The sequence below is a fragment of the Gossypium arboreum genome, chromosome 5 (assembly GCF_025698485.1).
Source record: "Gossypium arboreum isolate Shixiya-1 chromosome 5, ASM2569848v2, whole genome shotgun sequence".
Classification (NCBI taxonomy): Eukaryota; Viridiplantae; Streptophyta; class Magnoliopsida; order Malvales; family Malvaceae; genus Gossypium; species Gossypium arboreum.
The window spans coordinates 18,994,918-19,021,763 of record NC_069074.1 but is presented as its reverse complement, the minus strand read 5'-3'; the positions used below and the strand labels follow the sequence as shown (position 1 = coordinate 19,021,763).

The window sequence follows — 26,846 nt, the reverse complement described above, 5'->3', positions numbered from 1 at the left end:
AAGTGCAAGATTCACGTTGATATAAGAAAAGAAATGAAAGAAAAAGAAAAGAAAAAATCAATTTCGCATCCTAGGAACAGTAATAATTTCCGCCTTTGCCACAAAAACAAAAGAAATATTGCTTATGTACAGGATTTGAAATCAAACAGTACCAACAAAACTAGTGATGACTTTTTTTTCATCAATCTAAGTTTAAAACTATAACGTTCGTTCTGTCATGTAGTACCTAACAAAACTAATAAGCTATCAGCGGACAAAAAGGCTTTCTGTACAATGGATTATGGAGATAAGCAGCATGGTTTTTTTCTGGGTTCTTACCCCTCTGCTGGTGATGCACGAGTACCATTTATCCATTCCCAAAGATTCATAGACTGGAACAAGGGTTTCTGTGGAAGTAAGCCATGAAGCTCAAACCCACTCAAAGTTTGTTTCTTTGGGCAAAACCAGGGCAATGAGGCAGTCAGATGCATTAGGTGGTGCAACAGAAAGCATGGAACATGCATCTTGCGAGTATGGAAGAATAAAAAGAAGCCTGGACCACATGGATTTCATTACTGGAATCTTAATAACTCCTGCACAATCTCTCTGCTTCAAGTATGAAATAAAATCCTGAAACTGGATACAGAGGAGTTTCAAGAATAAGCCAGATACATTTTCTGAGATTTAGGCATTCAAAAATGTTTAGAAGAGAGCACTTGGCAACGCATAACATTGTTTCAAGCTCAAGCCCGGTGGTAGCAATAGAGAATAGAGACCCATTTAGAGGTTTGGAAATGAAATTTTGAGCACAAAGAGTAGAAATTGACATATCTAATTAGGGATAAATTTATAAACATAAAATGACTTACGCCTTTACGGTCACTTGTGGAAGAAGGGATCAAACAACAAACTTCTCTCTGCACCACAGAAAAACACCAGTGGTTACATTTTAAAACCAGAAGACTTTCTCTGTCAAAAACAATAATAATAAAAAAGAAAAGACACTGCAAGAATATTCAACCAAGTTCTTTCCCCAATAAAAATCTGAAAATAAGGGAACATTATTGACGCACTTTATGTGGTGGGGTATTGGTGAATGTTGACTTCACATGCCGAAAATCTGTGCGCCTGGTCATGTCTAGTTTAGCAGGCCATCTGTAACATGCACCAGAGCAGAAAGTTTTAAGAAGAAATTGTTCTCTACTCCTGACAAAAATCATGATGAGATCAGAAATTAATGGGAAAGGGGAAGAAAAAAATTCATACTCTGTGGGCTCAGGACTGGCATTTGAATATTTGCAAAGATCTGAATCTAGTCTCTGAGCATAAATTGTGCAATAATGAGCTCCACTCTTACATAATGAGCCCTGCCACTGATACTTTACACACTGTTCAGAACTACCCATGTCAGTTGATTCTGCTATAGGTGGAGGAGGGGGAGGAGGCGGTGAATTAGGTGGAGGGGGAACCAGAGGTGGCAACGACTGAGGCAATGGTGGTGGAGATAGAGGCGGTGGCGGCGGAGGTGGCATTGATGATAGAGGTGGCGGAACAACAGGATGAGGAAACCTCTGCTCAAAATGCTGCACTGGAGGTCCTTGCATCTGAGCAAGTGGAGTCACAGAAGCAGATACAAAGGGAGGTGGAGGTGGAGGTGGAACAGCATTGCCATGAAATGTATTAGGCACTACACCAGGTGAAATTGGATTTTGAGGAAACTGGTGATTCAAACCTCTGGGATCCCAGGAACTGTTTGGAGGATGGTAAACAGGTCGCATAAATGGAGGTGCTTGGAGTTGTGGGGGTGGTGGTGGAGCAGTAAGGTTTTGTGTTGCTATAGGCATGATGCATGGCATGCTCCCAGGTGCAGAATGCATCTCACTTTCAGGTTTCTGATAACTCCATACTTGTGCAGAGGCACCAGAGACAGCAGCACCACCTAAAATACCATTGGTCAATACATAACACTGTTAGGAAATAATGAGGATAAGAGCCATTACTGATTATGAATATTTAGCAACTCAGCACATACGACATTACCCCCTTGTGCAGGATCTGCAATAAGGTTGTTGTCATAACCATCACCTTTTCTCACTGCACCTTCAGGAGGCCAGTTTGACTGAAATGGATGTGCACCAGGTGCTGGAGTTCCATGATTCTCCATCCTTAACTTTGGAGATACAAGTTCCATTGAGCTGCTAGACATGTTTCCAGACGTATTGTTTATTATGTCAGCATGGATAGGTGGAGCAGCACCAGACCTTCCACTGTCAACATGGGGCATAGAGACAGCAGGTGCCGCTGCATTAAATGGAGGCATATGGCCGTTTCGTTCTTTTCGATGTTGTCTAAGATGTGCCATAACAGCAGCAGCTTCTTCAGGAGTTTCATATTCCAGCAGCAATGCACATTCACAAGTAAGATCAATAACCATGTAAGGACCCTTGTAGATCACTTTCCTTGATTCATGCAAAGTTTCGTCCTTTGCCCATTGACTCGAAATGTTTCCTACATAAACATGAGAACTAGAACCAACAGAAACACCATTCACAGAACCCCTGGTTCCCAACCCTATATCCATGAACATTACTCGCCAAGGAAAACAGCCACGGATATATTCCCTAGCTCTTATCGCATCAATGATGTTTCTATACTCAACCAAAGCAAATCCTTTAACTGGAAAGAAGAAAAATTGCTCAATGGGACCAAACCGCTCTAGCTCAAACCTTATGTAACCCTCAGATGCATCAGGCCCTAAAGATCCCAACCATAGCTGCCGAGAAGCTGAGAAAATACCCAAGCTAGCAGGATCACTATCAAAATACCACACACTTAGAGAAGATGCTCCATAACGATTACTGGGTGACGCCAAAGCATTGTTTACACCTCCACTAGCAGATCTTAAGGCAGAAGTGCCGCTTGAATTTGAACCTTGACTCATGTCAACATTCTTAAAGTGATTTCTACCCTCAAAAGAATTACCCCTTAAGTCCCGTGGGGTTCTAGTAGCAGGTGAAAGCAACTGATGGCTTGATTGGTCCCTTGGAACAGAAGACCTACTACTGGTCAAATCCCCATGGTCATGCCTTTCGAAGTCCATGGACCTTGAACCTCCACTATCATGACTAGAACCAGCATTTAAGTGGAGATTGGTTTCTGGAGGAACAATGTGGGGATTCAGATATTGACCTGACAAATTTTCAATACAAGTCTCATTGCTTGATTTACCTCTTCCAGATTGGTCACTCAAGGTTTCATGTTGATTAGAACCTCTAGAAATCAAGTTTGGCTGACTAGAAAATTTAGAGGAATCAGAATCATCCTCATCACTGTCTACTAGACTGGCTTCCATATTAATACCTTCCCCAAACAATTCAAAGATTCCTTCCAAGCTAGATACAATCTCCGGCACAGATTTAGCCGGAGATGACTTGCATAATTTCTTGTACTTTAAGAGCATCCAATTTCTCAAGGATGGATTTTTACCAAAAACCTACATAAAATGATATGAGATGCAACGAGGAATGAGCAATTGACAAACATAAGAAAGTTTTAGAATACAAAGAAAAAAACACATTCATACACCAAGGTAAATTATCCTACTTTAGAATCAGAATTAAGAATTTGGAAACAAGTTAACCACTAAAGTCCATTAAATTTATTTGATAGGTGAGTAATTATAGAGCATTACCAGACCCAACAAAGAGCTCTTCAGAACAGAAGATGAATCTTCTATGGCAGTGCAACTATCTGATCCAGGTGTCTCACCAGAAAGCACACTGGTTTTGGTGCTTGTTCCAAGGGAATCCATACAGCTTTTAGGCTCTACTTTTATTTTATCTAAACCACAAGTGGGATCAAGATCATCAAGCCTGCCTGTTGCCTGTCTCAGAAAATATAGCCCTTTATCAGCTTCATCAGTTTCAGATGACCTGATGAGCTCAAAGCAGGCAGAGAGCAATTTTTTTGGACAACAGGATAGAATCCGGAGTAGACTCAAAATTCGTAATTTGAATAACTTAGTCAATGAAGATTCATCTTCATCAGAAAATTTTTGCTTTAGCTTGGAAAACATTTCATCAGAATCCAGAATTTTACAAATATCTCTATCAACAATTTGAAACAATTCCTTCCCCTGGAAGGATGCTATGAGAAACGAGAGAACGTTCTGGAAAACAGTTGAGCAGATGCCTCTTGCAACCAATGAACTTGGTGCCTCTATAGAAGCCATCGAACAAATATCAGCCAGACCAAAAATGCAAGCTTTAGCAGTTTGGAATGCGACATTGTCAGCATCTTCTCCCCTACTTATCACTGCCAAGCTAGAGTTATGCACATCGATGATGGCTTTCGTAGCAGATTCAAGAGCAGTTGGACAGTGTGAGGCATATCGAGGAACAAAATCGGCCACAAGACGCTGTACACTTAAACAACCTGCAAAGTAGTAGAAAATAATGTTTCCTAAAAGAATTTCAGTGCATAATTAAAATGTATATCATTGCCCAAAAGATTCTAAAGAAGTGATGCTCCATTCAAAAACAATCAAATTATAATATACTTCCAACTCTTGGAAGTCTACTAATTAACTAGAATTCAGCTCATTTAGATTACAATAAAGGACCTTCCTTTTTTTCTTTTTCTTTTTTTATTGTGATTCTGATTTCTGACCAAACATGTATAAAATCTATTAATTTTTCCCCTTCGACTCACCAAGGATAAAAATTCAATGCCAGCAATTATAAGAAAAAAGCTAAGGGAAAAGAGTAAAAAGAAGCTGACCTCTAGAAGCAGTTATTAGAGCATGGTAAGCTTGTTCAAGCTCAGGCATGCACCGAGCATCTTTGCCTTTCAGGGAAATGCAAGACTTAATCCTTTTGTAATTCTCGTAAACACTTCGAATCTCGTCCCTGTTTCTCCTCCTCAAGAGAATTTCCTCTTGAGACAACGGAGGTGGAGTGGTCGGTGGAGCCACGGAGGTCTCCGGCTGAGACACGGTATCCGGTGGCGGATCGAACAGCCTTCGCTTCTTCAGTGGTTGTTCGGAAGATGACATCGCCATGGGTGCGGAGAGAAAGATGAAGGAGGCGAAGCCGAGCGAAGCGGTGTTTTTGCGTCTCGCTACAAGGAGTCAGAGCGTTAAACTGTCAAGAGGAGGGTAGGAGTTCGACGGGTTTTTGGATATTAGGTAATGACATCCGGACCCTGTGTCATTACGGGCCAATACACTTACAATCCACGTGATAGCTTATGGATTTTCACGAGTACGGCCCAATTCATGATATATAGGTTTTTATTTGGTACGTATAATTTATTTGCTAGTCGTGATTCGTGAATTCTATGATATCATTTTATTAGTAAATATTTTTAATTTTTAAGCATTATCATTTTATCTTTTAAATATATATATAAATATTCTATAACGAGGTTTTAATTGTATTCACATTATTAAATACCTCTCGTAGAGTGATTATTATTTTATTTTAAAAATCTAATTACATATTTAACTCTACTAATATATTAGTCTTGTTATACAAAATTAATTTATTTGTATTTTATAATTGAACTGGCACTCAATCTTAGTTATTAAGGTTGATTAATTATATATAAAATTAAAGGATACGAAAAGAAAAAAATTTTGTACTCATTTTCTCAACCTTTTAAGTTTCGAGATAATATATAAATTTATATAGTCTATTGTTTATATTATAAAGATGTAAATACTATTCTCCATAATTTTATTGAAATTAAGAAAATATGAATATCTTTATTATTAATTTTAGGACAAGAGATATCCGCACTGTCGTGGATCCATTGAATTAGACAATAAGCTTGGCCTTTTGGGTACATTCACTTAGGAATACAAAATACAAAGACATAAGAAACAAATGTGATATAATTCTTTGTAAAAGCAAAGAGGGGTAATTACTCCTCCTGATAAAAAAATGTAATTAATTTCATTCACATTTCTCAATACTACAAGTCAGCAAATATATATAATATTAATTTATTTTTTATTTTGTTTTTGAAAATTTGTCGTCAAATTAACCAAGCAGCTTCTTCGAGGGTCACAAAAGAGTGCAGATTTTGTCGTTGAGACCGATATCAACGCCATTGTAAGCAATGGGAGCATACATCCACAGTTCATCAGAGCTTAAAAGCTGCAGTTAACGGAGAAAGGAACATTACTACAATATGAATGTAATTTGACTTCAAAATCTTTTCAGGGTCTAGATTAGGAACAACCCTTTTCATGGTTTCTTTTAAGGGTTTTGTTTCATCCACCCATCTATTCCCCCCCCCCCCCCAACTACCTTGATTTGGAGCTGCAAGAACTTCACATAGTGAACAGCCTCTTCAAGCATTGTGCTGATATCAACCTTAGTTCCGTTGGGGACAAGGTTCTGTAAAATTCTCAATCTCTCATTTATCCTTTCTCTTCTCTTCTGCAATAATCAAATCAAGCAAAAAGGGTTTAGATATTTGTCTTTCTCTCAATGGAATTTGTAATATAGGTAGCAAATATCTTTACCCTTGCATAGAGGCTTTGGGGATCAGTTGCAGACCCTCTACTGGCTCTTTTCTTTCCATTTAAGTTAACGGCTTGAGATGCTTTGGGATCTGAAGTTGCCAGTGCCACCTCATTAGTGTCCCGACAAACATTATCATCATCTGAACTTGAGGTGCTAGAACTCTGTCCATCCGAACCAATGGTACTCTCTTCACTGCCATTTAAATTGTTCTTCTTCAATTGCACATTGTTCCAAGCTTTTGCCGCCTGCATTTCCAAACCATGAATTACAACTGCTATAATGAAGATTATATATGTCTATGTGATAGCTTAGGATTCTTTATTCTCTTACATCTTTTGAAACCCGAGGTCTTTTCTTTGTGGTCTCAGATGAATAGGTACTGATTTTATCCCCTTCATCATGCAGTTCCAGCACATCAAACTGCCTCTTGAGCAGAATTTCGTCGGCAAGCACAGCACTATCAGCTGGATAGCCGCCATCTAATTTTGGTAAGCAGTCGGTGCTCGAGTCTTCGATGACGTTAACCGTGTCGTCCATTGCTATGTTGGGGAATGCTGGGGGAAACGAGTCAGTAATTTTATCACTCCCCCCGCCAATGTCCATTGGAATATCCAAGGACATGGTGATATCATTTGTTACAGCCATATGACTAGAACCACCAAGGAAAGAGGTTTCATAATTTGGAAGGGGAACAAAGGTATTACTGCTAGAATTGCTACTTTGATTACTTTCCTGAGTTTTGTAGTGAAAATGAGAGTCGAGAGCATTGGAAGAACTAAATAAACTCCGACTGACCCCAGCAATGCTCATATCGGCTTCAAGATTAGGAACAAAAGTCGACGGATTTATGAAGCTCAACCGCTCGTCATGCTCCAGCGGAAACGAAAACTGATTAAGAACCTGGTGTGCGAAATCCAGATGATCTTCATTGGAGAACATTATGTTAAACGAGTCCCAAGCTCCATCATGAAAAGCTGCAACAGACTTCATCTTATCTCCTGTGAATTGAGAAGCCTATGGGGAAAACAAGGAAGGGTTTGTTTGAGGTGAGGAAAGAACTAGGGACATATTTATACCCCAAATTCTAAAGAGAATGTTAGCAAGGATTGACTTCCATACTTAATTCCAAAATCATTATTCTGTTACTAATCCAGGAGTCCGCAGATGGGGCCAAAACCAGGCAAAGTACAGCTCATAGGAAGGCCAAGTTCATGCATTGTTGGATTAAACTAATTGAAAGTGTTCAGTGACCCTCAAACACCGTGGACCTGATAAAATTGCAGTTATAATGACTTAATGGTCCAAGAACAATCATTGAGAGGTGACTAAATGGGATTAATTAGCCATTAATTAAGTAGGTGAGAGTGAATGAAGCACGCGTATGAATTCGACTAGTCCTCCCACCAAGGAAATGTCACAACGTGGGACTCTCCCTTGAATATAATAAACATCAAGAACGTTAAGCAGATTAAACAAACAAACAAAGACTGCAGCTATAGGACGGCCCTGCACATCGTGAGGAAATGAGACTTTACATTCTTTAATTAAAATAAACTTAAAAAAATCCGACACGGTAACCGCCAAACTCCTTCCCTGTCCTTAGCTTTAACTTGCTAGCTATGATCAATCTAATATTATATATTGGTAAGAGTAAGACTGGTACAAAGTCATTCCTTTACAGCTGATTAGTTTTAACAGTTCAAGTTTAATACTTGAAGCCATTGCAAAGGAAAATTCATAAGCACAAGCTTCTGCTAATACTGCAGCAATATAAATCTACAGACAATAATAAGATAGCCATTAATCAAGCTTAAAACCCTCGTCAAAACTGACGTGTCAGACAAACAGAGGAACTTACACCGGCCGTTGCACGACCTTTCAAACATTTATGTCGGAGATACTTAAAGAAAGTGGGATTTTTAACAAATCAAAATCTGATATTGGAATTTAGAATTAGCACTTTCCACTTCATGTCTCAACAAAACTATACCAACGACCATGTAATTTGGACCATCACTCTTTTCCCATCTGTCCATTTACTAAAACGACATGTTTCAAATTATTGTTTCCCTGTAAACGACACTAAACACTAATTAATATTAATTAATTACTTGATGCAATATATAAGCAAGGTGAACCACTTCACTTGACAAATCTGAAACAGATAGTTAACTTTGGTTAAACTCTTAATTAAATTAATTTTATTCATGTATATTTTTGTAATTTACATAGATTAATACAGAATAAATATGATCTCTTAAAATAACCATGTTAATGTGAGCCGTCTGGTTGGTACAACTTGGCTTTCGTCATCAATATTATGTGCGTGAGCTCAGTCCCACAGTTACCAAAATTTTAATTTGTTTTTGCTGTTTGTCTCTACAAAGTTTAATCAAAAAATATTTAGCCCATCAAAATTGCATTTTCATATTGATAAAAATTATTCATTATTGACTAAAACAAAATCATAAATGTTCTTTTTATATAAATAATAAACATTCATTATTGAATTATCTTTTTCATTTATTACACATTTTCAATCTATAGTATAGTACATTGAATAAAAAGATGTCAACATATGTTTTATATATACAAAAATTAACAAAAAAAGTCAATATATATGACATATATAAAAAAAAAATCAAAATAGATACACTATGCATACTCTTTTATTGAACTAATGTGATAAGTTAATTTGACACCAATAAAAACTTTTTTAATAAAAATGAATATTAATTTAATTGTATTTTCATCTTTTATTACTTTTATATGAAATGTTTAAATAAAACAACAATAAAATTCAAATGTCTAAAGATTGAACTCAAATTTAAGGGTAAATTTAATCATAAGCTCTTTATCATATTGTCTATAACTAAATTATTAATTAGTTTTTGTATAAATATAGTTCATATTTAGTAATTAGTTGATAGTTGATTACTTGATTGCGATGGCTAGTTTGACCAATTGATTCTATTAATTATTTATTTAAAAGTGTTTAGTAAAATTTAGCTGAAATCTAATATGTGTAAAATGACAAATAAACGCATGATACATTTTATTATTAAATATTTATTTGTTTATAATACTTTAGTGCTTATTGGGTGAAATTATTGAAATAAAGCACTATTACCAAGGAATTAAAACAACCATTATGAAAATTAATTAGTGAATATTTTAAAATTTTAAATAAACAAATTTCTTAAGTTCTGTATTTGCAAATATTAACCTTGTGGAAATTGATAAATATTAATAGTGTATTAATATAATTGTAAACTATATTTTTAGTGATAATTATGTCATGTTCTTAGTATGTAAATTAGTGATAATTATGTCACACTCTAAATAAATTTGTGAAGTAGCATGTTTTAATTAATAGAAAGTTTGTATAAGGACTTATTTTACACAAGTAAATTGAAAATAATTTAAGAGTACATAAATATTCAAGGATGAATGGGCTCGATTGAAAATTTATCACGGCAATGTTGATTTTTGTAGATTCATGATGGAGTTTTTTTTTAAATATTTACTTTACACTTTGGAGATGAAAGTGAAAATAGGAGAATAGAGACTACTGATATCTTGGCACCACTATTAGGTTTGAGAATATGGGAATAATTTTTGAGCAAACATGGTCAAATATGTCATTGTACATATCTCATTCCTAATCAGCTGTTAAAAAAAGTTGTTCATTCTAATATTTTTTGTTTTGGAGGTCTTAACTCAACAACCTTTTACAAACTTCTATTCATCAAACACTACAATTAGAAGATTTGACTACCCAATTCTCCATTTGTGCCCAAATCAGCTAAAAAAGTCTAAAACTCTATTTACCAAACACCCCATAATTTTAATTGTACATTTTTTTTCACCCATACTGTAACTATAACAAAATCTAATATGTATAATGTCACATATATATTACGTAGGTAGATAGTTGTTTTCCTTACTGTTGGGATATTATGCATAGTAGAAAATAGAGAGAGAGTCCTATTTCCATGTCGTGGTTATGGACTTTGATACCCTTAGCTATAGTCCTAAGATGTTACGCATTAAGTATTTATTAGTAGGTTAGAGACGAGTAGTCAAGTGATTCATTATAAACTTAGGTATTTATTAGTAGCTTATTTTCATAAAGATGTAACAAAATATAAATGAGATACTTTTTAGTGTTAAGCTAAAAAATATGACTGAAGAACGTGTGTTTCAGAGGTTTATTGAGCTTACCGCTCAATCTCAAATGTTGAGGAATAACAAGCTATAAGTGTCTATATAATGAATATATATTATTGTTATGAGAGAAAAAAGATCTCCCTCAATTAAAAAAGACGAATCAAAATGGTCTTCTTTGGAATTATTAGGTTCGTTAATTATGAAATATTCAAGAAAAAAAATTGTAGAACCTTCAATCCTCTTAAAGAATTATGATTTAAATTTTTTAATACAATTTTCTATTGTCTTACCTTTTGCTTGTAATAAATAAACTACATAAAGTCAATGCTCACTTAATTTATATTTTACAGTGGCATTTAATTATGGTTTAAAAATAATAAACTATAGGGGCATTTAATTATGGTTTTAAAAAAATGATAAACTAAGTAGAATGTCAACTTTTATTATTAAAATTATATATTATTTCATGGGAAATATGAGAATTAATCAAATAAAGATGAAATAAAATGAACCGATTATGTATAGTTAGCTCCCCAGGGACCAATTCCAAAACAAGTCAATTCCATACTTCTTAACTTTTTTTTTTTTTTATTGGGAAGATGGCTGACTAAAATAAGTCATACAATTAATTCATTTTTCTTTGTTTTATTTAATATATATATTTTAGGGAAAAAAGTTTGAGAATAAATACTTTGGAAGAGTAAGCGGGAGGAGGGTTATTTGAAAAGAAACAAGTTTTATTCGAACTTCTGACTTTAAAAAAAATTATACATACAAGTTCATGATTTGGGTATTAGACCACTATCAAGTAAGACTAAATCCACAGACTAGGACAAAACCATAATAAAGAAAAAAAAAAAGATAATGGCAAGTGACAAAATTACTTCTCAAAAACAAGTCCTGGTTATATATTTTAGTAAGAGGTTCAGCATTCATAATACTTAAATTTGTTTAACCGGGCAAAAAAAGACCACCCATAAAACTCCAAACAACCAAGAAAACAGTCTTCTTTACCCAAATCCTCATATCTGTAATGGAACTCATGCCCATTCATCGGCACCTGAATGTCTCCTTGTTGCATCTTCATTTTTAGAACCAAACAAAAACTTAAGGTTTGGAGAAGAAAAGAGCCCCGCACTTGAGAAAAAAAAAAAATTAGACAGAGAAACATACAATTACAAACTCGACATTTTAAAGTTAGGAAATTTTTATAAGGGTTAAAATAAAAATATAAATTGTGGAGACAAAGTATGCTAAAATAATTGAATTGAATTGAATTACTGAACTTAGAATTTAAAATCGCGATATAACCATTTTATCCCATGGCCCAAGACTAGTGATGCCCCCATTAAAATTGATATAATACATACCATGAATGTAATATATACACTGACTAATTGCCACATTTGTGAAATGAATGACGAGACGGGAAATACCCTCAGCAATTGGCAAACTAGTTTGATGCTATGGAGCCCAAGGCAGGGTGAAAAGCTAGTCTTGGGTCCAAAAATTAAAATGCTTGGCAAACAAAATAATGCAAGACAATAGTTGCTTAATGTTGTCTTAAGGAGGGTGATGAATGGTGCAGAAATATGAGAGTTTACACTAGTCTCTTCGCTTTGGAAGTTCAAAACTAACTGCGAAATTCTTTTACCCGATATGTTACCATGTCTATAAATTTTCCCCTGAAACTTTGTGCAAAAATTGCCAAACTACATATTATTTGTTATATGTAACCATACTTCAATCATTGGCTCATAGGTGATAAACTGTGAAATGTTTTTTTACTTGGGCATAATTTATCGAAATGTGCTCGCAATGAGGTATTTGCTCGCATCAAAGGTTAAAACACAACAATGCCATTAACAACATAATATACCTTTCATCATATGATACAAGGCAAATCAACCATCCTTACAGGCAGAAACATAAAGCTTTGTCCACCATACTCGCTCTTTAGAGAAACAGGAAACATCAACATCTAAGTTATCATACTTCTTAGTTCAATCTAACGTCTCACCTTATTTACCTAATGTAGCTCTTTTTATTTAACATAGTAGTTATTCGAGGCTTTCGGGGAAAGTTCTAGCCATGTTGCAACACTCAATGAAGGCCAATAAACAAGCTCTTGCACCATAAAATATGTAAGATGATCAAGTGGAGCTTACAAGAACAAACAGTGGTTTCCCTCCTAACCGTTCCCGTCCCTGAAATATAAAATGAGAAAACATTAAAAAGGAAGCGGATGACTAGGCATAAATGTATAATATACTTTATCCTTGACTCATAGCACATGAGACATCGGAAACCAACATTAAACACAAGTTAGTAATTTCAAAGGTCTACTAGTTGATACATCATACATGAAATCAAGAAAGTTGTACAGCAAAAACTGAAACGAAGCTATATTTTAAAGCTCCAATAGACGTAGTTTTCAGTTTACTGTCAACACAGGCCTAAAATTTTCCATGCAAACTTACATCCATGCTTCAATGCTGTAGTAGAATTTGATATTAACATTAATGATTACATGAAACTTATTGCCATAGACTTTGTTAGTTTTATTTTAATAGAAATGCACAGGGCCTACCATATAAACCTCCAATGGACATAAAAGGAAAAACAAATGAATGAACGCAATTGGTAAAAGAATAAGAGATACCACACCTTTCGAAACCTTGCATCATGCTCACAAAGAATACTTACAATTGTATTGAAGATGACATTGACATTATTTTATCTCTAAGAATTTATTTCCGGCCAAACATGTTCCAGCATAGGTTAGCCTATGAAACAAGCAGATATGAGATTCATTCTTTCACCTAGTATGACATTAGGAAAGCCCAACAATTCTGATCACCTTAAGCAATATCTGGCAGACTTTTCCATATACACGATCTACACCTTTTTTTTTTTTTTGCCCTTCTAAAGATGAATTAGAGATCTAAATTTACTCCCTTGATATGCGCAACTATAAGCTGCTCCATAGAACATTTATGAATAAGTTAACTACCGCAACCTTTAGTTTTATCAGTCATAAAAGTTTCAAACTATTGAGTCTGTGTAAAGCTAATCACTGTTATAGAGACCTATAGAAAACATTAGTTCAATGAATTAATGACTAACAGGTAGCAGGTAGGTCTGAGATTAGAAACACATACCTTTAGCTCGGGTAATTCAATAACACAAGCACACTCCACAACGTGCACCCCTACGCGTTCTGCAAAGAAACAGCTAATCATATAAACATCATTGCCCTAATAAGATAAACAGGAGCAGGATGATGTTCCAACACATGGAAAAGACAATCCTAAGGCACTTGTTCTCCTCCTTAAATCACAGGAGCACTTATAACCAAACATGAAAGTGACTGCAACAGAGCAAAGCCACTCTCTACCATATTATGGCACATAAAGATCAAAGTAAGCAAGGTCCCTACATTAATATTTAAATTCAAATACCGAGTAGGCTGATTGCAGCAGACAAGGTTCCACCAGTGGCAACAAGATCATCTATTATCAAAGCACGTTCTCCTGCTTTGACAGCATCAACATGCATCTCCATTGTGTCCTTTCCATACTCCAAAGAATACTCCTCCGATAAAACCTCCCCTATAAAGATCAAAACGTTTAACAGTTAACAGAAAGATCATATTCCTTTGAACAGTTTTTGAATGTGTTGGAGAATTTGGCAATAGCTGAAACAGAACAGAAGGCAAGATTATCCACAATGAACCACATTATCATAAATAACAGCTCCTCATTGCGGTTCTTTAATAGCTAATCAAAGTTTCAATGCTATTAACAACTTGCAGCAACAGAAATGTAAAATTCATTAGGAGATAATAAAGGAAGAAGAGGATGTACCCGGCAATTTATTGGGTTTCCTCATAGGAACAAACTTTGCCCCAATAGCCAATGCTATAGGTGGGCCAAAAATGAATCCCCTTGCTTCTATACCTGCATTTTGCCATCAATATTTCTTCAACTACAAAAATCCAGACACAATTACAACATATATCAAGAAAATGCACAAACATTATTACAATAAGAGGAAGATCAGGCAACATAGAATGAATGAAATTCAGTCAGCTTCACAGAAGCATTGCAATGTCAGTGTCTTCCATTGCAATGTTTGAGAACGCAGGGGGAAACAAATCAGTAATTTTATCACTCCCCCTGCCAAAGTCCACTGGATTATCCAAGGACATGGCGATATCATTTGCTACAGCAATATGACTAGAACCACCAAGAAAATAGGATTAATGATTTGGAAGGGGAACAAAGGTATTACTGCTAGAATTGCTACTTTGATTGCTTTCCCAAGATTTGTAGTGAAAATGAGAGTCAAGAGCATTGGAAGAACGAAGCAAACTCTCACTGAACCCAGCAACACTCATATTGGTTTCAAGATTAGGACAAAAGTCGATGGATTTAAGAAGCTTGACTGCTCGTCATGCTCCATAGGAAACAAGAACCGGTGAAGAATTTGGTGTGTGAAATCAAGCTGATCTTCTTTGGAGAACATTCTGTTAAATGAGTCCCAATCTTCGTCATGAAAAGCTGCAAGAGACTCCATCTCATCTCTTGTAAATTGAGAAGCCTTAAGGGGGGGAGGGCTTGTTTCTCTGTGCTGGTAAAGATGTTTTGAGGTGAGCAAATAACTAGGGACATATTTATACCCCAAATTCTAGAGAGAATGTTAGCAAGGACTGACTTACATTAGTTTATGGAGTTCTTAATTCCAAAATCATTATTCTGTTACTAATCCAGGAGTCCACTGGTGAGGCCAAAACCAGGCGCAGTACAACTCATTGGAAGGCCAAGTTTATGCATTTGTTCTATTAAACTAATTGGAAGGATTCAGTGACTCTCGAACACCTTGGACCTGATAAAATTGCAGTTACAATGACTTAATCGTCCAAGAACAATCATTGAGAGGTGACTAAATGTGATTAATTACTCGTTGAGGGTGAATGAAGCACGCGTATGAATTCGGCCAATCTTCCCACCAAGTCTCGTAGAACCAAGCCCATCAATCAAGTGATTTTCATGTGTTCATAAAACAGATTGATACTAAGAACTAAGGCACAGGATTTACCTGCAACGACAGATATATCTTTCCCTCTGTACCTCTCAACAAACAAATCAATAGTATCACGAAATGCTTTGGTATCAAGAAGCAAAGTTGTTATGTCTTGAAAGATTATCCCTGACCAAAAGGAAATGACACTCTAAAGAATCAACAAAAATAAATAAATAAAAATCTGTAGCAAGGGGAAAAAAAGCAGCAAAATGCAAAGAAGAATAAAGGGTAGTTTTCCTTTTTACCAGGTTTTGGGAAGTCAGGGATGACACGAATCGCAGAAGAAATGTTGGAAATCCGAGGGTCTTGTTCATCTTGAGACGCCATATTTGGTCGATTTGCAGCTGAGTCACTCGCTGCTCTTACTCAAAACAGAAGACACCCAATCAGATAGGGAAAAAAAAGACGGTATGCATGAAAGGGAAAGGCTGCCAGTTGACACTCACCAACCAAAAAAACAGCCTAAAGTTATTAAATAAAATAACTAAAAAAATTACCTTAAAAAAAAGTAACCACTAATAATCCACTTAAAAGAATAAGACCAAGCTGCCCCTAACTAAAAGATCTTGATCCTCTGCCCTTTTTACGTTAATAATCCTTCAACAATATAGTACTGGGGAGAGTAAAAAAACAAAACATTGCCTGAGCAGAGTGGAGGAAGAAGGGTACGCCTGTAATTTCGAAAACGAAATGCCGGTAGCTGGTAGGATGAGAAAGGGATGATCCAGCCGCCGTTTCGTTTGGGGAACACGGTGTTGTCAGGCGGAGCTGTCGTTGACAATTGAGAACAGATTGGATTTGAAGAAGAGAATATCAAAGCCCTTTGCAACATTTTTTAGCCGCCAACGACTATAAATAAAACAGCAGAAGAAACACACACACACAAAAAAAAGGAGGGTCAAGCTAAAGGAGATTGGGAGAAAAGATCACAGGAGTTTTGAATGTTTTTAAAAGTAACTTTGAGGAAACGTGCAAATTTGGGAATTGTAGAGGGTAATTTGGTCTATACGAGAATAATGTCCGAAAACTCTCACTAAACTAGTTCTAGATTTGGTTAAATGCTGCTATTAGTCCCTATATTTTACTAAAGTTATGGATTAATCCTTATACTTTAATTTAGTCATTTTAGTCCTTGTACTTTTCAAATTTTAGATTTTCAGTTCTTACCAAATAATAATTATTAAATTCATTAGGTTCTGTTATTTCTAAAATATGATGCGAAAAACATATTATCATATGTGTAAAACTATATCACTTGTTATTTCTACATATTATTCACTAAAAATCCTATTAACAGATTAGCTATAGTAATTTGTATAAAGATTAAAATTTTAAAATTTGAAAAAATATAGGATTTAAAATGACTCAATTGAAGAATATGGACTAAATCTACAACCATACAAATAGGACTAAAATTGAATTTGTGTAAATATAGGATTGAATTTAACTGTTATTATTTGGGTCAGGACTAAAATTGACTATTTCAAAAAATGGAAGGACTAAAATTAACCAAATTAAACTACAATTTGCAATGAATAATCTAAAACTTTCACAAAGTATAAGGATTAATAGCAGAATTTAACCAATTTCTTTTGTGGATCAAATGTTGGAAATTGATCAATTAGTGATATGGGTCGGCGTCTACAATTGGAGCGGATATTATTGAGAGTCCGAGGTGAGCCGGTAAAACGAGGCATCGTCCAACCGAACAAGTGGCGTGAAAATGAACTTAAAACAACGTCGCCATCTTCTTACGCAATTGCCCCATCTTAAACAGTATTCGACTATATAAAACACTGCGCGCTATTGAAAAAGATAGTGACACTTTATGCCTTCATCCATTGGAACACTGCTACAACACTTTAGCATCTTATGTTTGCAGCCTTTAATTTGCATATCCCAGAATTGTACTTTATGAAGTCTTGTAATATAATCATAATGTGTTGGCTGCCTATATAGAAAAATTAATGCATTATTACAGTCTAAACTTACTAAATATTATTATATTGAGGTTTAAAATTTCTTTTCATACTAAAAAAATGAAATAACCCTTAAAAAAAGCAGATTGAAAGCTAATAAATTAAGACCCACATGCCTTTCATCTCCTTAGCTAAAATAACTTTTGCAGTAATAAGCTTTTGAATTATGTGAGAAGTTCAATGACTCTCTGCTAACTGATTTAGATAATAGATATAAAAAGAGAACCCCATGTGGAGTTCTTTTCTACTTTGTAATAGTTATTGCCTTTTGTTTTTGCACCTCCAATTGAACAAAAAACTGGTTATGTAATCAATGACCTATATACACGTATAATATTAGCCACTTGACATGTCATCACAAAATTGGAATTTTCAATTGCTTTTAATGATTCATTTTTATATTGATTTGTTGCATTCAGTACATAGTTACTGCAAAAACCGAACCTAAGTTATAAGAAAAGGTAGTTTCTAGTTTCTTGTTTCTTGACTAAATAGCTAGTAAGTAGGAAGTAGGCAAACCAAATGAAACTTTGTGGGTTAAGAAAAATGAATAAATTATACAAATTTTCAACAACCAATTTATTGTGTTCTTGATTTGCGTTCATGTGATGTTTTGGGCAAATAGGAGTGGGGAGTGGTAATGGAACTTTACACCAAAGATAGTGAGCAAAGGGGGCTTAAATGGACACATCATGATGTTTGGCTTGTGTATTTCGATGCTTCGGTAACTTCCTCAACGTTTCCAGAGAGCCTCCTTCCTATTACAAAAAATATATTTTGATTAATCAACCGACATTCTCCATTTCTTGCATAGCGACTAATAAAAGCAACCAAATTTGTATTTTCCCAGTGAATAGAAATTGTGGCAGTTGAAATGAATTAAGTTTAATGGTCCTACTTTTTCACGTGAATCACAAGCCTATGGTATTACTATTAGTAGCTAATTAATTTTCGCAACCCAAATCACAATCACAATACATTTACAACATACTTTTTCTAGTTTCAAACTGCAATATATCTTTTAAAGAAGTAAACGAAGGTTGGAGTGGGTTGTTTTTGTTTGGACTATCAAAAATACCTGCTACACGTGGTTCCCAAGAGGTAGTTTGGGAGAGACTCTATAGGGTATTCATTGATGCAAATTGCTTTCAATCTTGTAAGAGCAGCATTTCAGTATTCAATTTAGCTGTTAATTTATTGGTTTCCACGGATGAGAAGCACCCTTTTCAATGTAGGTTGTACCATTTTGAGGCAATGTGGATTATCTATCTGCAGTGTAGGGACATTGTTAGAAATTCATGGAACTCAAAGTTTTGTGGCTGATGTGCTATGCAATAAAAAAAATATAGCCCCACATTATTAATCAAAAATCATCAAAATCATAATCTTGAATATTTTGCTAAAAAAAAATCGATTTTGTTCACATGACTAATATTAAGTTGAAGTTTCATCCGCATATTAAAGATTTTAATAATCGTGAAATTGATTTGGGAATCATAATCATGAATCATGGTCCAAATGCAAAGCAACGACTGAGTCGGCACCCAAAGACAAGGAAAAGTCTTGGCAGCAATCTGCTGCTTTGACACAGGGCTTGCCTGCCTGGCATCCCATATTTTCCTAAATTTCACCGCGTTTTGATTTTGAACTCTGTTTGGGGGGGCTGCTCTGATCCTTTTTATTATATCATCCTTCCAAGTGTTTTTCACTTTATAGAAAGGGATAAAGAAAGGACCTTCACTCTCTACTTCCTTCTCGGTTTCTCACGATTCTTAGATTCATTCAATCTTGTCTGTTTGACCCACTTAGGTATTGCCTCTTTAGCCACCACCCACCAAGAAAAATCAACTACTTACATTTGTTTCTTGCCCATTGCCAAATAACCAACTATTTGTCTAGTTTATCAACTTTGGCTATACTTTTCTCACTTCTCTCCACTTGTCACGCAACTTCGTTCCCCCTTTAAAACCCCATCCCCTCACTTCTCACTCTCCTTCAACTCACAATTTCTTTCCCCTTTCAAACACTTTTGCTCTGCATCTCTCTCGCATCCCAATTCATAACCAAAGGCTCCTTCGTTTTTTGTGTTTACTTTCGGTGTTGGAATCAATCAGATGGCTTTAGAAGCTCTCAACTCTCCAACTACAACCGCTACGCCTACTTTCCACTTTGAAGATACCACTAACTTACACTGCCTGGAATCGTTCACCAAGCGTAAGCGTTCCAAGCGACCGCGTTTCGATCATGTTACCACCGAGGAAGAATACCTCGCTCTCTGCCTTATCATGCTAGCACGCGGCGGTGATGCCAACTCCACGGACACTTCTGTTATCCCACAGCGCCATCGCTCTCCTACTCCAACCGCCTCACCACCGCCTGCACCAGCACCAGCACCTACCTCAACAGAGCAAAAGGTTAGCTACAACTGCAGCGTTTGCAACAAGTCCTTTAACTCTTACCAAGCTTTGGGTGGTCACAAAGCCAGCCACCGTAAGCTTTCAGGCGGAAACGATGACCAGTCAACGTCGACAACCACCTCTGCCACTGCTGGCGGAGTTATTTCATCTGCTTTGAACCCAAGCGGTAAAACCCACCAGTGTTCTATCTGCCACAAAAGCTTCCCTACTGGCCAGGCGTTGGGAGGCCACAAGCGATGCCACTATGAAGGTGGGGCTGGGAATAATGCTAGCGTAACCGCTAGCGCCAGCGGCGTGACGACATCTGAAGGAGTGGGCTCAACCAATACCATGAGCCACATCAGCCAGCGAATCGACTTTGACCTGAACCTACCGGCTTTGCCAGAATTCTCACCGGCTAACTTCTTCGTATCTGGCGGTGATGATGAAGTGGAAAGTCCACACCCTGCTAAGAAGCCACGTCTCTTGGTGCGGATGCCACCCAAAATGCAAGTCAACGAAACAAATTAGAAGCTTTTTTTTTTCTTATAGTTGTGTAGGAATTAATTAAATTTTAGACCAGATTGAATGTGTTTCTTTTGTTTTTGTGAAACAATTTTCGTTTTTGGCCTCTGTACATAGCACTTGAACAACTCATCATCAGCTTCAATTGCTACTGTGTTTATTATTTAGTGAATTCAATTAATTCTTCACAATTTGGTACTTATCTTAGGCTCACAGTTGTAGAATTTTATTTTAATACAATGAACGTGCGCAATAAATGAGGTGGCAATTCAAGGAGTGTTGTTTGTTGCATGAAAGGGACGGATGTTTATAACTGGTAGGGTATGAGAGGATCATGTCCATGTTGCATGCTTTTATCGATTCTTGGCCTAATATTCTCAATTTATAGTTTTATTTAAAATATTTCAACGAGTGTTGGGAAGTGGAGGTGAGGAGAAGGGATGTTTGGTGCATGTGGATAAGAAGATAGGCATGGGGGATGGGAGCTTTGGAACTGGAGTGGAGAGCTCCCTGTTTTGTTTTGGCACGCCGTTTTCCGTGTGAGGGAAAGAGATTAGGATGACAGGTACATGGCCTTTTGCTCAATGTAAGGGGCCTTCTTTTTTATACATATATAAACTTTTTAAAGAGTATTATTATTGGTTGTGGTTATTCAGTGAATGATTGATAGGATAGTGATTCGGATTCTTCTTAGTGAATTATGATGCCACCATTTGTCTACTCCAACTCCCAAAAGTGGTAGCGGTGGCTAACCATTCTTACATATATTTTATACAGTAATTAAGGCAAGGGCGTAAGGGAATTAATTCCTTGTTTAATTTACCATCTCAAAGAGATTAGCAGGAATTTGGTGAGTTGGCAAAATCCTCTTCTAGTAGAGTTTCGCCTTCCCTATTTCCAACCGAATTTTCCGCCTTAAGAAATTCAAACATACAGCTTACACGTATTAAACAAACAACTACGATATGCCTAAGTTTAAGCCGTAATTAGTTTTACTTATGGATCACAGCCGAAGTTGGGAAAACAAAAGCCCCTTTTATGAGATGATCTTCTTTCATAAAAAAAGAAGCTGAAACTCTAAATTAAACAAAAAAAAAATTGCGGTGAAGTCAACTAGAGTAGCAGACTGTGTTGCCTTTGCTAATGCAATAAGGGGGGGTTGTTTGTTTGGCAAAACCTTGTAATAAAGAATAATTTTTTTTTCGTCAATAAATCCAAATTGAGAAGAGATAAGCTCTCCTTTGATAGATGCATTTGTGGCTGTGGTCTCATCTCAATCCTCATTGATATAATAGGTCGGTCAGATAAATGTCTTAGGTTTAATTAAAGTAAAATGGAGTACATAGTAGCTCAATGATTAATGTATAAGGTGGTTGGCAAACCGACTCTATATATTCTATTCTATAAAGGGTGGATTATTTTGTTTAATCAGCTTAACTAATGAAATGAAAGTGCCATATACCAAATACAATTAAATACTGTTTTTTTTTTTAATTTTAGAATAATAGTATGATGATGAGTGTTAGGACATACAGCAGTGATCACAATTTGTTTTACAAAACATCTCAATATATACTCTATTTGAATCAAAATTATAGTTTAGGATGCTTTAGATTTAAAAAAAATCAAATAAAACTCTTAGATTATTTCTTTTTATGTCAGTTAATTTTGTATATCTTCTGACAGATGTTGATGACAAATGCTGAATAGTAAATTTTAATCATAATAGTACCATGTTGCTATAAAAGTCTTAATTTTGTGTCAAAATACCTAAAATATCCAAAGCCAAAACTTCACAGGGTCAATGGTTTAAAGGAAGGTTCAATGGGGCTCCAAGTTCTTTGTATGTGAGCATTTGACCGTACGGTATGACTTTGGGTATGAAGGTCGGCGTTCTAGATTGGTGGGCAAAGACAAATTAAAAGTAAACAAACAAAAAAGCTGAAGTCAAACAATGACTTGAATAATAACTATCTTTCACAAGAGGGAAACGGTGGTCCTCATCCACCATAGCTTTAGATATACCTTACCATGAAACTATATAATCTGGTTTAGGCAAGTGGTTTAACCCAAATGCAACTCTACCTCTTCTCTCTATTATTTTTCACAATTGAAAACTAGATCAGATACACTGCAATTCCACAACTTGTTTATCCCCCTTTATATTAAATCATCTACGAAAAGAATAATAAGGTGGTCCAAATTAACTTAAATCATTTTAGATATTTAGAAGCTATCAAAACCCAAAACTTATATCAGATAAATTATTAATACAGTTGCCTCTAAAAACTTGAAAAATTGGATCTAAATAAAATAGTTTAAACACATCTCTAAAGTCAACTTTGCTGTAGGTTCTTTCATGGGGATATAGTTGAAGAATTCAAGCAGAGGCTTATAGTTATAGAAACTCCACCTTCCACCCCACACAACTTCTTGTTGTTGTAAGTGGGATTAGTGATGGAAAGGGAGCTTTTTTTTTTTTTGATTTGAAGGTTTGTAGTTTAAGTGTTGAACGAAAGTTTGATATGGAGCCAAGATGATGGAAGAAAGCGTTGATGAGTAGTGCATTTTTGGATGAGGAATCACAAGTGGAGGATATCTGGCTTCCACATTTACCATTAACAAAATAAAATGGTACGTCAAAGGGGTTTTCAATTTGCTTGCGTCCTTTTCTTGAGGACAAAAACGAGATTTGCAATCAACCAATGCCTTCAAAAGTGGAATGGAATATGATCTGATGTTGTCAAACCTGGACCTTAAGCTTCTTCTATCAAACACCTACTCTTTTTTCTCATTTTAAAAAGTACAAATAAAGTCCACCCAGCCCAGGTTCTACAAAAAGTACATTACTGAGGACTCTGGAAAAGCCGAAAGGGGAAAAATATTCGCCCACCGTGGGGCTCGAACCCACGACCACAAGGTTAAGAGCCTTGCGCTCTACCGACTGAGCTAGACGGGCTGGTTATCCTTCTAACTGAATCCTTTTTACAAATTTATAATAATATAAACTTATTAAACAGCTCTTGAAGCATCGAGAGGCCCAAACTAAGCTCAAGTCTATGGCTGCAGGGTTTAACTGAGCTAATAGATGCCGAGACGCCCCGTCTGCATCTAAACTTGAGCTGGAATTTGAAAATATAGAGATTACTATTACCATATATATTCAATACAGAGATTACTATTATCATATTAAATTTCATTTTGAACGCAAATAGACAGATTTTGGAGCTTAAGTGGATGAAAAGAAAGTAGGGTAGCTAGCTTAGCTTCAAAATTCCTATCTTTTTAAACCTTGGGCAATCACTCAAGTTTCCCATTATCCATCTACATATTATCCTTTGATAAATCATGCAAACTAAAAATAGTACAATTACACCTTGAACTTCCTAGGCAAACTAAAGGAATCAATAGCATTTAAATGAGACAGATTTCTTCACTTCTGTAGTATCTGATAAGACGCATGCTAAAGTAATAGTATATATACTATAGAGAACTTTCATACATTGCTACACACCGCTGAACTATCTGCCGATAATTTAGACAAAGAAACAATGATGTCATTTTCATGGACACACCCACACACTCCATTCTCCACCACCACTACTTTGCACAAAAAGATTCCCCCCTACACCAAAAAAAAAAAAAAAAAAAAAAAGAAGAAGAAGAAGAATACAGTGCACGTAAAAATCTGATCTAGTTCTTATTTTTATATATAATATGACTTGGAAGGATCAAACATGAGTATAACTGGTGCATGTGCATCTATATAAACTTCAACATTTAAGAACGCATGCTATGATAATATTTTCACTATCATGAAGTAGGTAAAAAAATTATCCTTTCTCTTTGTCAAAGGGCTTAGAATTGATATATAAGAAAGTTAATAAGTCATTTGGAAACAGTTGGTATTTATTTGTATTTTCAGATAAATGACAATTGAAAAAAGAATAATATTAATATTGTTATTAACGAAACTAAAAAAAATCTGGTCATTGATCTTTTCTATCACCATTACCAATGTGGGTCTCAAGTAAAACTGACTGCAACGGCATGCCAAATACATGAATACAATGAGACAAAAGTCTGATGTGCAGCAGAGGAATATAAATTCCTTACCCTTTCAACCAATTATTCTGTTGTTTATCTGCCATGGAATGGGCAGCTCCTTCACAATCTGCCATCGACCAGTTTCAAATCCTAGACTGACGAATAAGGTTTCATGTTCTGTAACAGATAATAAGAAGAAGATAATAATAATAATAATAATAATAATACTGACAACAATCATGTTCCAAAGATAAGGCCCATTGGTTCGTCGAGTTCATTTTGTAGATGGTGGGAGACAGATCCGAAGCTTGTTAGACCTTTGATCTGTGTATGCAACAAATAGAATTTAGACAGCTAAAGAAAATAAAAACAAAGGTTGGGTCGAATTAAGCTTAGGTAAGAACTAGGTAGGTTTGTCGACAAAATCAAATTATATTCCTATAGCAACCAACATGTTCCATTACTGTTTCTTGACTAATGCTAAAGTGGAACCTGTGCTGATAAGGATATTGTTGTCTGGTTTTGTCCTCAACTACTCTATATGAATAATTTCAATCCCCATCTCAATTAAGATTATATTCCCCCACTAATATTATCAAAATTATCATCATTACCCATAATACAGCACCTTTCTTTTACTCTCATAAAGCTATGCCTTCTTTTTGAATTTTACTCCACATAATAGTTGAGGAGTAATTTTTTACTAGGCAAGTAAATTTTTAGTGTAATAATCAAAAATTAACTTGTGAATTGAAGGGTGTAATTCAGAAGAAGAGCAAGGATCAGATTCTGCCGGCTTCTAGTTTTGATAAATCGTACTAAGAGGGAAGTACAAAAAAGACTGAAAAGATTTGGATGGACAAAACTAATCCAACGATCCACATCAATCAAAAAGTTTGGAATCCAACGGTGGTCCTAGAAACATAAAAAAGGAAGCGGAAACACGGAGCCGCTCGTGCCCAGAGTTTGGAAGATATTCATATTCCCCCCACCGTCATAAATCCAAATAAAATAACAATACCCCTTAACCCAACCACGGTTAACTTAACTCAACCCCTAAACTATCACGTTCATTAAAATACCACCCTCCTCCTTTCTTCTTTCTCCTGTGCTTTTTTCAAGCTCACTCACTCCTTTCGCCCACTTTCTTTACCTGCTTTGCTTGAAACCCAAGTAATCACCGGTCAAATAGAAGGATCAGTTTTTTCTTTTCTTTTCAAGATCAGACGGTGGTTAGTTGAGGGGGGAAATATGAGCTGCAACGGTTGCCGAGTGCTCCGAAAAGGGTGCAGGGAGACATGTGTGTTACGGTCAAGCTTACGTTGGATCGAATCCCCCGAAGCCCAAGGCAACGCCACCTTATTTCTCGCCAAGTTTTTTGGCCGTAGTGACCTACTTTCTCTTATCTCTTCCGTACCTGAATCCCAACGCCCTGGTAATTTTTACAAGAATACTTTATTTTCTATTTACGTTATCGAATTTCTGATTTGATTTTTTTACGTATATTTAAGATTGTTTTTGTTTTTTTGGAATTTTGTTAGCTTTGTTTCAGTCTTTATTGTTTGAGGCATGTGGTCGTACCGTGAATCCGGTGAACGGAGCGGTAGGGCTGTTATCCAGTGGGAACTGGCATATCTGTCAGGCGGCGGTGGATACGGTTCTTCGAGGCGGATCCTTACGGCCTGTTTCGGAGATTTCAGCCGGAGTTTGGAGGCCGAGTTGTGACGAGTCAACTGATCGTTTCTGTGGGGACGAGTCGTACCACTTCCCAAGCCGCTACGCCGAGTCCAATCCTTTGATGAGGATGATGATGATGGAGAATCAATCGGCTTCGGCGGCGTCGGATCTAAGCCTCTCTTTGACGACGACTAAGTCCGGTAACGGAAGACGTGCCGGAAGGCGATACGAAGAAGAAAAGAAGAGAGCAAAAACGATGTCGATGTACTCGGAGGGATCAGAGATAACTGCTTCCGAAAGCAACGAATATGAAGGAAGCCAGGAGAGAAAGATTTTGAAACTCTTCGTTTGAGTAAACGTAAGACTTGAAAAAAAAAAAAGCGGTCTTTTTTGATAAGCCGGCGATCTTGTAGTGAATAATGAAGAGAAAATAATAAAGAGTTAAGACAGTTTTCCTA

General features: G+C 36.0%; 5 protein-coding genes, 1 non-coding gene and 1 pseudogene across 8 annotated transcripts; 2 read left to right on the top strand and 5 right to left on the bottom strand.

Moving 5' to 3' along the window:
- Positions 1-61: 61 nt before the first annotated feature.
- LOC108453092 (uncharacterized) lies at positions 62-5,192 on the bottom strand. Of its 2 annotated transcripts, none has more exons than XM_017750999.2 (7): positions 4,759-5,192; positions 3,671-4,413; positions 2,020-3,472; positions 1,246-1,918; positions 1,053-1,134; positions 849-896; positions 62-615 (listed from the first exon to the last, which is right to left on the bottom strand). In XM_017750999.2, the coding sequence occupies exons 1-7, from the start codon at positions 5,036-5,038 to the stop codon at positions 409-411; spliced, it is 3,486 nt and encodes a 1,161-aa protein (XP_017606488.1). In that variant the 5' UTR covers positions 5,039-5,192; the 3' UTR covers positions 62-408. The 2 variants fall into 2 exon arrangements, with proteins under 2 accessions (XP_017606488.1, XP_017606489.1); XM_017751000.2 differs by having other exon boundaries at positions 2,065-3,472.
- A 722-nt stretch (positions 5,193-5,914) lies between these two features.
- LOC108450998 (transcription factor RSL2-like) lies at positions 5,915-6,760 on the bottom strand (annotated as a pseudogene).
- A 67-nt stretch (positions 6,761-6,827) lies between these two features.
- Positions 6,828-7,499, bottom strand: LOC128292622 (uncharacterized). Its single transcript, XM_053027490.1, has one exon. It carries the CDS (start codon positions 7,497-7,499, stop codon positions 6,828-6,830), a length of 672 nt encoding a protein of 223 aa, XP_052883450.1.
- A 5,042-nt stretch (positions 7,500-12,541) lies between these two features.
- On the bottom strand, positions 12,542-16,247 carry LOC108489889 (adenine phosphoribosyltransferase 1, chloroplastic-like). 2 transcript variants are annotated; one of them, XM_017794609.2, is made up of 6 exons: positions 16,010-16,247; positions 15,780-15,890; positions 14,546-14,638; positions 14,141-14,290; positions 13,841-13,899; positions 12,542-12,886 (listed from the first exon to the last, which is right to left on the bottom strand). In XM_017794609.2, the coding sequence occupies exons 1-6, from the start codon at positions 16,089-16,091 to the stop codon at positions 12,833-12,835; spliced, it is 549 nt and encodes a 182-aa protein (XP_017650098.1). In that variant the 5' UTR covers positions 16,092-16,247; the 3' UTR covers positions 12,542-12,832. The 2 variants fall into 2 exon arrangements, with proteins under 2 accessions (XP_017650098.1, XP_052884398.1); XM_053028438.1 differs by lacking the exon at positions 15,780-15,890.
- A 3,204-nt stretch (positions 16,248-19,451) lies between these two features.
- LOC108451855 (zinc finger protein ZAT10-like) lies at positions 19,452-20,855 on the top strand. The gene has a single exon (XM_017749547.2). It carries the CDS (start codon positions 19,858-19,860, stop codon positions 20,668-20,670), a length of 813 nt encoding a protein of 270 aa, XP_017605036.1. The 5' UTR covers positions 19,452-19,857; the 3' UTR covers positions 20,671-20,855.
- A 2,695-nt stretch (positions 20,856-23,550) lies between these two features.
- On the bottom strand, positions 23,551-23,623 carry TRNAK-CUU (transfer RNA lysine (anticodon CUU)). Its single transcript has one exon. It is a non-coding gene; the product is annotated as a tRNA-Lys (tRNA).
- Positions 23,624-25,789: 2,166 nt separating this feature from the next.
- On the top strand, positions 25,790-26,846 carry LOC108451857 (LOB domain-containing protein 39-like). The gene is made up of 2 exons (XM_017749549.2): positions 25,790-26,146; positions 26,253-26,846. Exons 1-2 carry the CDS (start codon positions 25,963-25,965, stop codon positions 26,738-26,740), a joined length of 672 nt encoding a protein of 223 aa, XP_017605038.1. The 5' UTR covers positions 25,790-25,962; the 3' UTR covers positions 26,741-26,846.